General features: G+C 40.3%; 1 protein-coding gene across 2 annotated transcripts in view; it reads left to right on the top strand.

Moving 5' to 3' along the window:
• Positions 1-13,076, top strand: part of LARGE1 (LARGE xylosyl- and glucuronyltransferase 1) — a 641,175-nt gene that overhangs the window by 128,253 nt on the left and 499,846 nt on the right. For both annotated transcript variants that reach the window (XM_063447549.1, XM_063447551.1), the window contains exon 2: positions 8,862-9,052. In XM_063447549.1, the coding sequence (XP_063303619.1) occupies positions 8,947-9,052 (106 nt within the window). In that variant the 5' untranslated portion in view covers positions 8,862-8,946. The remainder of the gene's footprint in view (positions 1-8,861; positions 9,053-13,076) is intronic.

Below are 13,076 nucleotides of genomic sequence, written 5' to 3'. Positions count from 1 at the left end.
GGTTCCCACCAGAAATGATCACAAGTATCAATGCACTGTATAGCACGCCAGCTGCCAAGGTTTCTAGTGGAGGCTTCATCTCGGACAAATTCCATATCACCAATGGGACACGCCAGGGCTGCCCTCTATCCCCCCTCCTATATATTCTGTCACTAGAACCTTTGGCCCAAAAGATCCGCAGTCATCAAAACATCAAAGGAATACGGGTACTAGGCCAAGAACATAAATTGGCTCTATTCGCCGATGATGTCCTAGTGACGTTAACAGACCCGGAACATTCACTACCCCACCTGGTACATACCCTTAAAGACTTTGGCCTGGTTTCCCACTATAAATTAAATCAGGACAAGACCCAGGCATTACCAGTTAACCTGCCTTCAGGCCGCATAACAATTCTAAAAGACAAACACCAATTCGATTGGAGGTCATCCTCCCTTACATATTTGGGGGTTAAAATTGCGCCTTCAGTTGACAAAACTGCCCGCTTAAATCTTTCAACTCTCCCCAACATGTGCAAAACGGAGACACTGAGATGGAAACATACACATATCTCTTGGTTGGGAAGGATTAACGCCTTCAAAATGACCATATTGCCCAAGGTCCTATACATCTTTCGCATGCTTCCCCTAAAGATAGCACAACCCATACTCAAAACCCTACAAAAAATATGTAATGCCTTTATATGGGACAATAAAAGACCTAGGATCCCTGCCAAACTCCTGTACACACAAGTCAAACAAGGGGGGGTGGGGTTACCGAATATAGCCCAATACTACAAAGCGTCAGCGCTAACAGCCGGGATCCTTCTACACTCCCCTAAAGGAGAACTAAGCTGGGTAGATATGGAGAACAAACAGGTTCAGGGAGGGAACATGGTTGACACCCTGTGGACACCCAAACACCTAAGACCCCCCGGACTAGCCCTGTACCCAACCACCACTCTCACACTCAACATCTGGGACACGTTCATGTCCTCACTAGGATGTAAAACCATGTATCACGTCAGGGCACCACTATCGGCTCTAAAAGCCACTTCACCGCACCTACCTCTAAACAGGTGGGTTAAAGCTGGTATCACCAACATACAACACCTACTGGAGGACAGGGAGGTTATACAGTTCGCTGACATACAAGCGAAATGGCACCTACCACCGGTGGAACTATTCACATACCTCAGACTTAAAGGTACCATACTGACTCACGTACAAAAACAAGACGATACCCGTGAGAAAAACCCTTCAACAGAGGGAATTATAGAAAGATGCTGGGCCGTACCAAGCAAACCCAAGTCTATCTCCCTCTGCTATAGAATGTGGGAAGAAGTAGTCCCCCGTCAAACTCCCCAGTGTAAAAAGCAATGGGAGGAAGATTGCTCCCTCAATTTATCCACTGAAGATTGGGTTCAGGCCCTCAATGGTCTCTCTAAACTCACTAAATGCTACACACACATTGAAGCACATAGAAAACTGCTCTACAGATGGTACCTGACACCACTGAGACTACACAAAATTTACCCTACTGTGCCGCCAACGTGTTGGAGGTGCTCCAAGGAGATGGGAACTTTTTTCCACATATGGTGGTCGTGCCAAGTGATTCAGCCCCTCTGGACAGAAGTCCGGAGTTTGCTGGAGGTGCTGGGCGTAGGGAGCCTCACCCCAAATCCCCAAACGTACCTCCTGCTCATATTCCCGACCAGGATTCCTAGGGAACACAAGCAAATTAGTGCTCTCATACTATTGGCTGCTAGGAACCTTATAGCAACTAACTGGAAATCACAAGCCTGCCCATCCAAATCTCAGTTATGGGACAAGATCCAACAATATCAGATTTATGAGAGCATATCAGCGCACCAAAGTGCAGACACACAACGGTTCGAAACCGCATGGCAACCATGGCGGACAATATATGCTAAAGTATTGAACAAACAAAACCCGTAACGAATGCTCCGACAGATAACTTATCAGGTTACTACCAATGTGCATGGCCATACCATGAGATGTAAGAACACTGACCCACCGCTGCTCAACCCTACCTATCCCTCCACCCCTCTTTGCCCTGTAGGCCTTCTCTCCCCTACTACCACCCCACTGTGTCATCCCAAATTGTATAGTAATGTAGAATTTGTATCTTATTTCTGGATAACACGTTCACATATTGTATAACTTGCTGAAATATGTAATCTCGTACCCCCCCCCTCTCTTTTCTGTACCCCATAACTTGCAAAACAATAAAAAAGTTATATGAAAAAAAAAAACTGTGGCTGTGGAATGGCCAGTGAGTTTACCTTTTAGTTCTTTTTTTTTTAACAATCGGATTAAAGGACCACTATAGGCACCCAGACCACTTCAGCTTAATGAAGTGGTCTGGGTGCTAGGTCCCTCTAGGTTTAACCCTTTTTGCTGTAAACATAGCAGTTTCAGAGAAACTGCTATGTTTACCTATGGGTTAATCCAGCCTCTAGTGGCTGTCTCATTGACAGCCACTAGAGGCGCTTCCCACTGTGATAAGACGCCAGCGTCCATAGGAAAGCATTGATAATGCTTTCCTATGAGACTGGCTGAATGCGTGCGCAACTCTTGCCGCGCATGAGTTTTTAGCCGGTGATGTTAGAAGAGGGAGGAGAGTCCCAGCGCTGAGGGAGCCCGGTGCTGGAGAAAAGGAAAGGGATTAACGCCTTCCTCCTCCTTCAGCGCCATGGGAGTGGGACCCTGAGGGTGGGGGCACCCTCAGGGCACTATAGTGCCAGGAAAACAAGTTTGTTTTCCTGGCACTATAGTGGTCCTTTAAGTGAGAAGAACACAAAGTGTTTACATATACACGCAAACTGTTAGCACATTAATGCCTGCCTTATCACTGTGAAAGCTGTAATACACTCCTACACACCAAACATTGTAAATTGCTGACTATAGTGTCCCTTTAAGGTAAAGCTGACTTTGTGCACTATGCAAATACTCTTGCTGCTTCGGTCTCTGTAACACTGTGGCATGTTCCCTTTCTTCTACACTGTCCCATACTATATACTAGGAGCATACGCCTGCTAGTAGGAAGGTAAGGATAGTAGTTGACAAGTTAAGGGACAGTCTTTAGAAAGCGTGGAGCGAGCGCATCATTACATGCAATTATGCCAAGCTCAGGTTGCTGTCTGCATAGTATGCCCTTTGTTGGCCAGTCTGCATGATTGGCAGGCAGCCCGACATGCGTTCACACCAGGCTGGCCTTCCACTTCTTTGGGCAGACCTGACCCCTTTTTGGGCATGTTCACCCTTTTGGGCGGTTCTGGTTACATGATTCGGGTCAGTAGCCCACCCTTTCACCCCGCCCATAGACATACTGCTTAACTGGAGACTGCTGTTAGGGGGTATGGATTTACATGAACGATGAAAGCGAGAAGTTAGCATAGGGTGTGCATTTTCTTATAGCTATGTACTGTGAGTTTCCCTCCAGAACCAGCTCTGCCAAAAACATGACAGTTGGGAGGTATGATTGTTTTAGTGTTTCCTGTTGATAAGATTGTGTAATTAGGCCCATCACAAATGTCAGCACCAGGCCACACCACATGTGTTTTTGGTTCCTTCAAGTCTCACTTAGCTCTTGGTCATTTTTCATTTACTTTTAGAAACTTTACCCTATTCTGACTTTCCTGGCAATACACTCCCAAATTAAACAATGCACAAACTTGTACAGGCAGGTTGTGATATCTACAAGAAACTGTTGGTTTCGTCACAATTGTGGAACTGTGAGAAATTATTCAAGAATAGTGATGAACTGACAATTGCATTCTAAGCCAAAATAGTATAGCTGAAAAAAATTGCCTAATTTAAAAAAAACTATGTATCCAGCTATTTTAGCCTTACAATTTGTTATTCCCTTGTCCGTTCTGCAAACCGTCTGATAACTGCAAGAATGATGGGAGACATGGGGAACATGGGTGCTGACTGCTTTATAACCTATGCGTAGAAGTAAAGGAATTACGTTGCTTAGAAAGTGTCTTTAATAAGGCTGAAATGAAAGAAGACTAATCTACATTTGAAGGAGACACTCATGCCACCTTCATTCTGTTTATCAATAAGAACCCTAAAACATTGTGCCTGCTGCTGTTAATTAAAGCTAGTCTGTCCTATGGGGATTTACAGCGCACATTGAAATAATTACCATGTTGTATCTAGGGGGCACCTAAATATTTCATCAAGGTGGCTTTCAACCTCTGCAGCTAAAATGTACACATATAAATGTTTGGTGAATTTCAATGCTGCTCTGATTAGTAATTGTGACCCCTGCTGCAATGCTGAATGACAATGTATATTGGCTATGACCGTGAAACTGAATAGAGTTAGGCTTGGGGAAGTAACAATTCGTTATTAGGGCTATGCTAGGGAGGGAGATTGGGGGAAAGATTCAGATTTAACATTTAGCAGAAATTTGTGAATGTATACATTTAGGCTATTCTTATGAATAGTTGATCAAAAAGTGCTAATGCTGCTAAATGTGTGTTTCTCTATGTTGCAAATATATTTTTGTTATCCCTTTTACTAAAAAAAAAAAAAAAAAAAAAAAAATGTTTTATACCAGTTCTTGCATGAATGCCAGCTTTGCCCCAACTCTCTATCCCAGAATAAACTCAACGTGTGATATGATTGCTCCGTAACAGGGGCACACGGTGAAAGTGTCACTTTTCAGTTGTTGCTATATTCCAGTTTAGCCGCTGGCACGAGAGAAAATTCGCAGATTGCGGACGCTTTCATCTCCCGCCTGTCCCTGCATTGTGAGCTAGCATTTTATTAGCTCTGACAGGAGAAGTGTGCGTGTGTGTTGGGAGAGGAGGGTGTTATAAATAATCGGGGTGACCTCTCTTCTCAAGGCATGTTAATAAACTCAGCAAATTGGGATCTTATCTGGTGTGTGGACTGATTAGGTGTGACAGGCAGCTTAAAAGCATTCACAAATCAGGACAAATAGGGGAGAATTTAGCTATGTGTGATCAGGACAAATATGATTTTCCCTGACTTGACAGCTAATGCTGTTTGCTCTAACAGTTACTTCTTGGGCACATAATTATGTGCCCAATGAGGCTTCTGAATACCAACGGCTTGGACGCCTGTTCGATCTGCCATCTCATTTCTATAACCGTGTGGTCGCTGCATTACAATGATGTGATTAGCAGGGTAAACAAATGCAATGTTGTGATTCTGCACTGTGTGTACATCTTGACTAGGAAATATATTCTCTGGTAAGAAAAGGCTTCATATCTCTATGTGGCTGTCCTTGAAGTGACATTGAGAAAATGTACAGGGTTTTAAAATTGTAAGCTATGCAAAACAGAGAATAGTACTTTTATTAAATGTCATCATCTCTCTAAAACTTGGACCGGCACAGCACGCTGGGACTCTTCTAATGTTAACCCCTTAAGGACACATGACATGTGTGACATGTCATGATTCCCTTTTATTCCAGAAGTTTGGTCCTTAAGGGGTTAAAGGGACACTCCACTTCCTAAATACAAAATAAATAAAAATCACTGTTTAGTAGATATTCCCCAAATGAAAACTTGCATTGTTACAAGCTCTTTCCTTTGCACCTGCCAGTTCTCATAGAATAAGCATACAGAGAAGAGGAGAAATTAAATAATGTTTAATTTGCAATACTTTTCCTGACTTTGTTCTATCTAAACTGAATTATAATATACTTTGCTAAATATCTAATATAGATTGTAATGAAAATGGAGCATCCAATGAAGTATCATGGATATCCTAGCATCATAAAGTTGTCTGACATTTCACACAATACATCATCTGTAGAAACCTGTAATTTTTAGTAATTGTTTGCATTCAATCTTTATTTTAGGCCTTGTAGTAAGTCCTGAGCTAGGTATGGTATCTCTCAATATAATACATAATTTAAATGCCCAACAGGTATTATAGCCATACTATAAGAAATGGATTATATCAAAAGTTCCAGAACAATTGTAAACAAAATACTGTTTACAAGTCTTGTGAATGATTTTTTTTGTTTTGTTTTTTGTTTCAAAATGTGCACTCATTTCTTTTGGATCTTCCAGGAATCTAATTTTAGAGTCCTTAGGGAAAATCAAGGAAAATCAGAACTAATCAGTGCATGCATTAAAATGATGTTCTGGAGCGAAAGGAGCAGTTTACCCCACATGGGATGGGTAAATCTCTTCATAGATGCAATTACACTTGGCATATATTATCCATCTTAGCAAAAATTATTTTTCAGAAATTCTTGCAGCTTCAAGTGTAAGCACTTAATGTTAATTTGTGTAAAAAGCACTGTGGGCTAAATGTACTTTTGTTTTAAATTACTAAAGTCTTTTCAAAGCAAACATTCTCTCTATAAAACACGTTTATTTCTATTCTCGAGCATCGATTTGTTTTGTTCCTTTTTATTCACTGCTTGCTTTGTCTTCCTTTTTGTGAGTCAGTAAGCAATCCATGAGTAGCCAATACGTTTATTCATTTCAGATTATATTCTGATCTACTAATGCCTTCCTCCTGTAATTTATAATATCTGCATTTAATACAAGCTTTATATAATAACTGATTATTATTACACTAAAGGAGAAAAAACCCCATTTATTTCTTTGTGGTTATGTAATACTTACAGATGTCCTTCGAAAGACACTACATTGATTAATATTGAAGTATAGTGTAATACAATGCGCATATTTTGAGTATAATAATAATTTATGTAATGTATACTGTACGTGGTATATTGGAGCAATTTAAGAGCACTCTGTTACATTTCCAGGAAGCTTTAATCTATTATTGGATGGCTCATTGGTAGGCCTCACCCATACTTCACAACATGTTCAAGGGAAGGTGTGGAACGAGAGTAAGTGTCACATATTGACCTTTTGGTCATGCACAGTATTGGAAAGGGTTGTGTGGCAGACTGGCTCTGCATTGCCGTATTGCACGGACAAGATGTTTAATGGTGTACACACGCTGTGCTTTTTTTGTTGACAAGGATGTAGAATTGAGATGGTTGACAGTTATGTCACCTTTAAAGTAAATGCATGTATATATGCCAGAAGTAATAAGGAGGGTAATCTTACAGAGATGGAGCCATGAACAAACAAAAATCAATTAACACATCTCCACTGCGATGAGAGATTCATAGTCCTCACAGAACTAAAACACTAGCTACCAACCTGTCTTACATGCTGCAGTTTTCTTTGAAGGGACATTAAAGATATTCAGACCTCTTCATCGCAATAACATTGTCTGGGTGCAATTCCCCTGTCGATTCAGCCTTGCAATTTAAAACATTGCAGTTTAGTAGATATGGCAGTGTTTTGAATGCAGGGCTAAATACACACTTAGTGACAACCATAAGAGGTCACTTTCATACACATAACTCATATTGGCTATGTGATGTTCAAAGCATTTGATTCGCCGTGCATGTGTTTCTCATTCCAATACTTCTCCGTGGGAAGCATTGAATTGGACAAAAAAAAAAACCAATGAAGCAATGCCTGCTGATAAAGTTGCAGGCACAAAAATGAGTTTTGACACTGGAAAAAAAAAAAGAGAGAAATTGAAACATTTTTGCTTTTTTTAGTGAGGAGACAGTATAGTGTTAGGAATAACGAGTTTGTATTCCTAACGCTATGGTGTTCTTTTAAAGGGGTCCTGCAAATGCACCATTAACCATTAAGTTCACAAGATGAAGAGAGAGCTATTACAGATAACAAACCACAAAAGAGAAAAGTTATTCTAGAAACAAGTGTGTGTGTACTAAATAAAACATAACTTTTATTATCCCAACATAATAAAATAGGAACAATAAAATATTATGTATTTAAGCCATGTAGTGTAGCAACACAATTTCCCCTAAAATCCCTGCTATATGAGCAAGTCAGACAAAGGTGTCTATTGAAAGCTCTTTACCAAGGGGAATAGAGTCTTAAAGAATATAACATTGTATCAGAATCAATGAAACACAGATCTATTACTGATACAAACACTGCAGTGTGTCTTAAAAAGGTTACTCCTATCACCATGACAACTTCAGTGATTTAAAGTGGTCATGGTGGTAGTAGCCTTTATGTGCAAACACTGCACATCCTGAGATATTGGCAATTGTATGGCAGGGGCAAATCATTACACAGGAAATTTGCATAATTTACGGTTGCACTAAAGACATAAATGCTTCTCCTTTGCAGACAGACCTTGCAAGTGGAAGCTCCTGTCTGTCCTTCTCCTGCTCTTCCTTCCACACCGAATTTAGCCCTCCTGCCTCCCTATCCACTCTGTTGCTGTACTGTATATTTTTAATCATTCACTCCCTCTCTCCCTTTCCCCATCCGTTGCTCAGAGTGGGCGCATGTGTTATGTCCTCCAAATTAGAGGCTTCTCTATAAGAAGTGGCTACTATGACGTCACATGGGGTTTGTCGACTTCCCGGTACCGGATTAAGGAAAGTAAATGCTTGCTTAAAAATTGAGCGTGTTTGTTGAAGGAACTGATAGAATAATGCCAATAGGGCATTAATCTATTCAGTACAAGAAAGGATTTGGAGAAACACTTTAAGTGGTTTTAATACTTTTCTGTTTTATTTAATAAACACACATGTTTCTAGGGAAACTTTTCTCTTTTTTGGTTTAACCATTAAGTAGGTTTACTTGTCTGCAAATATGTTTTTCTAATTGTGCAGGTTGCCATATTTCTGTTCTTTTCTTTTTATTTAAGGTGATTAAGCCTACTGTGTGTCAGTCTGCAGATTCATTTTTCAGTGTGGTATTCTTTATTATTATCTGTGGTATATTAAAGTGACAACGGTCTCACTAGTGCAGGACAAAAGTCAAGCTGAACTTTTGCTCATTTTATTCTTTTCTTTTGCAGAATTTTAACATGCCAATCGAGAAAAACACTATGATTCCGGCCTAGAAACGGCATTGACCTTTGAATTTAGCCCAACTTTGAGAGAATGCTGGGATTCTGCAGAGGGAGAAGAAAGTTCCTGGCAGCCTCTCTTACTCTCTTATTTGTTCCAGCAGTCACCTGGATTTACCTGTTCACTGGAAATTTTGATGGTAAGAAAACAATGTTCCATTATTAGTCTATAGGACTAGTCCATAAGACTATTCCAGAGAGACGAGTGCAAATTTTTGTTGGAGCCATGGAATCCTGTATTTATTTAAAGGGTAAATAAGGAAATGTTGTTTTTGGTCAGAGTAACCCTTCCTACCATAGTGAAATGCTCCACATACATTCATACTCCAGATACCACGAGCACTCAAAATCGGTGATGTAATCATGGTACTTGGAGCAAAACGTCAAGTTTATTAATATTGAAATTAATAAAATGCTAATAATGCTGGTCAAATGGTTTCAATTTTTAATTCAAATGATGTTATTTGGTATCCATCATTACCGGTATTTAATACAAGTGATATTTTCAGATGAGGCCACATTGTTTTGAGCTGACATTTTCTGTTATAAATCCTCATTTTGCCAAGGCATATTCCTTATGCTTAAAAACAAAATAAATATATATTTTAGGGAAACTCACATTTCTATCTGTACTTGGAAGAAGAAATTGAATCTCCTCTTGATCCTATTATCTGAAACATGGATTGTTTTTGAGTGTTTCGTCTTCCACACTTCTAAAGGATCAGTCTGAGTGTTTAGCCGACCAGTACAAGTGGTGGATCCAAGTCTTGTAAAATAATTAGAAACTTCTTTATGGCTTGAAAGTACTTTTGATGGGTTTTCAGAATATGAAATGAAAACATATATTTTGTCTTGTACATAAAAGACAGTACATATCAATCATCAGCCTTAGTTGCTATCGCATATAGGCAACATCAGGTTCTCCAACAACTAGGAGGCATTACTTGAAATGCAGTCCACATAGCAACTGCAATGCCAGAGTTTATCATTCCTGGTTCTTATAAATCAGTGATGTAATATCTTTTACACTCCAGATGTTGTGGACTGTGAGGCAAGCCAGCCAGGTGCTTGGATAATGATCATGGGATATGTAGTTTAATAATAAAACACCAACCCACTTTAGACTAGTAAAGATAAAGTTTGCATTGTGATGCTCAAATAAGAATTTTGAAATATATATTTTAACTTTAAAGGGAAACTATAGTCACCAAAACAAATTTAGCATAATGAAGCAGTTGTAGTATATATCATGCCTCTGAAGTTTCACTGTTCAAATCACTGCCATTTAGGAGTTAAAACACTTTTGTTTCTTTTTTTATACAACCCTAGCCACACCTCCCCTGGCCAGCCTGCATGAAAACAAAATGGTTTCACTTTCAATCAGATGTAGTACTTTAAATGTTGTTATCTCCTACTCTGGTAATTAAACTTTAATCATACACAGGAGGCTGCAGGGTTTAGCAAACTATTAACATAACAGAAAATAAGAAATTCAAAACTAAACAGTATTTGCAACAAAGTAAGTGTAAACATTAGATAACGCTTTACAGGAAGTGTTTAGGAAGGATGTGTAAATCACATGCAGGGAGGTGTGACCAGGGCTGCAACAATGCATTAACTCTCATCTCCCCCAATCTTGCTGTAAACATTATGCATATGTTTTACATATTTTAATCTTTTAATTTTGAAACATGATGCTGAAAATATATATTTTTACATTTTTAAGTGGTACTTAATGAAATGGTTAATCTCATGTGTAACGAACGTTGGTAGTACAGATACCCGTTCGCCTATTTTCTCCCGAACTGCTAGAGCTTGAGTGATTATAGCTCGCAGTTCGGGTGTTGATTTGAATGTTTCTCCAGATGAATTGCAGCATCCAAGTATATTCTCCCAGCAAAGTAGACAGAAATACAAACATCAGCCTGAACTAGATGAAGGGTGTAACACTTCAGGCTAACCGCCTGGTTTATATGCAGTTAATAATGTACAGGGCTTACGTTGACATATTCCAGGGGCATTCCCCACTGGACCTGAGAGGGGACAGTGACAAAATACATTCTGCAAATACATTGGCTCTCAGGTCCAGGGCACTCCTACTGACAATAATATAATCCGTCCCTTGTACTGGGGAGATAATTGAGTACAGGGCACTATACTAAACTCAATTATCTCCCAACACAAAAAACATGCATTAACATAAAACTCAGAAAGTACCCCAAACTCCATGAAACCACCACAAAAGTCATATCCCCTGATAGCCCCGATCTGGGGGACCAACATATTCAAAAATCACCCAGATCAGTTCAGGGGTTCAAGAGTTACATGGAGGTCTTAATTTGACCGACCGTACACTATACTCCTGCCCAGAAATAGTTCCATGAAATTGGGCTGTGCGGTCAGTCTTTTTAGAACTACAAAAGTACAAAAAGTACTAACAAGATGGCCGCCGTTTTCTCTTGCACGAGGCGTTCGGCTATACGAACGGCGGCCACACAGAGAGAGCACTTAATTGGCGGTTTCCTTTGAAGTGAATGAGCCAGGGGGTGGTCAGTGTTCAGTAGTTATCTACCGAACAGGGTAAAACAAAAGTACCAAAATAACAGGGATAGTTTCTTCACATCATGTAACATACGAATCCTCACTTCTATCTTCTTGTAGGCATAGATGATAAAATATTTTTTTTTCAAGCCACCACTGTTCTGCCCTTTTCCTGACATTATTTGAGATATTGTATCTTTGCTATCTCTGCCTGTACTAGATGTCAAATTACAATTATTGCTTGTATGGGCACATGGGATTTCTGTGAGTGTTTTACTACCTTTTATTTATATGCATTATAAGAAGAGTGCTTGTTTTGTCCTTCGTAGCGGAACTTTGTATATATAATGTTTACAGCTGAGGCTCTGAGAGTCATGACACCCTCCATGTTTTTCCTCATACCTTTTGAAACTATCTGTTATGTGAGAAGGAACACAACTCTTGTTTACGTTGTATTTAATAACTACCCCTTTCTGCACTGAAAAGGTATAATCCACAGTGCTAGTTTCAAGACTCAAGTCCTCTTTTACTTGGCTAGTAGCTTTGTGTAACAATTATGCATATAATTGACACAAAGTGAACCTTCAGGATGCAAAAAAATATATGACATTTTATCTGAGGGAACAAAGTAGTTCTAGAACCATCTAGACCAGAGAATTGTATGAATAAGGCTTATCAGTGATAACATTAAACTATTGGTATAATAGTTACTATTAAAAGAAACACCAGAGGAAATCTAGAGTATTTTTTTAATGAGCAAATGCCTCATTATATACCTCCTGGAGAGCCCCTGTGTGATATATAGGAAATATAAATATAGCATAATATTTCTCACCAGGCTCTTACAGGTTTTCCAGGCCAGGGATGCAGTGGATTTTAATATGAATGCATGGGTGGGTATGTTTTGTAATTAGGGTTGCCATCTGCCCGGTATTTTACCAGCACAGCCGGTATTTGCGGCTGCCTGGCCGGTGCCGGTATTGCACTAATACCAGCAATACAAATGCCGGTATTTTTCTCAGTATAAACTGAGATTACACTGCAATACCTGTGTGTGGAGAGAGGCAGGGATAGGAAGTTACAGCATCTCGATCCCTGCCTCTCTCTACTCACTGATCTGCGAGGGAGCGGCGCTGCCAGAGAGTCCAGCCAGCAGCTCAAGTAAGGTGGGAGACAAATGGGAGGGCAGTCTGTAATAGGTAACACAGAGGGCACAGGGGGATCAAAGACACAGACATGGGGACACTATGGGAGACACAGAGACATGGGGACACTGAGACAATAGGGGAGGCATGGGGACACTGGGGGATCATGGGAGACAGAGACACATGGGGAAACTTAGACACTAGGCACTTAGACACTAGGCACTTAGACACTGGGGATCCTGGGAGACACAGACATTAGTGCACTAAGACACTAGGGTAGACATGGGGACACTAGAGGAGGCATGGAGTTACTGGGGCACACAGAGACATGGGGACACTGGGGGATCCTGGGAGACACTGAGACACTGGGAGACATGGGGACACTATGGGAGACATAGGGATATTTGGGGATTCTGGGAGACGTGGGGACACCGGGGCACTCAGACACATAGGGACACTGGTGGATCCTGGGAGACAC

Source organism: Pelobates fuscus, chromosome 3 (assembly GCF_036172605.1).
Source record: "Pelobates fuscus isolate aPelFus1 chromosome 3, aPelFus1.pri, whole genome shotgun sequence".
Taxonomy (NCBI): domain Eukaryota; kingdom Metazoa; phylum Chordata; class Amphibia; order Anura; family Pelobatidae; genus Pelobates; species Pelobates fuscus.
The sequence above is the reverse complement of the archived record's forward strand: the minus strand, read 5'-3'. Positions and strand labels throughout refer to the sequence as shown.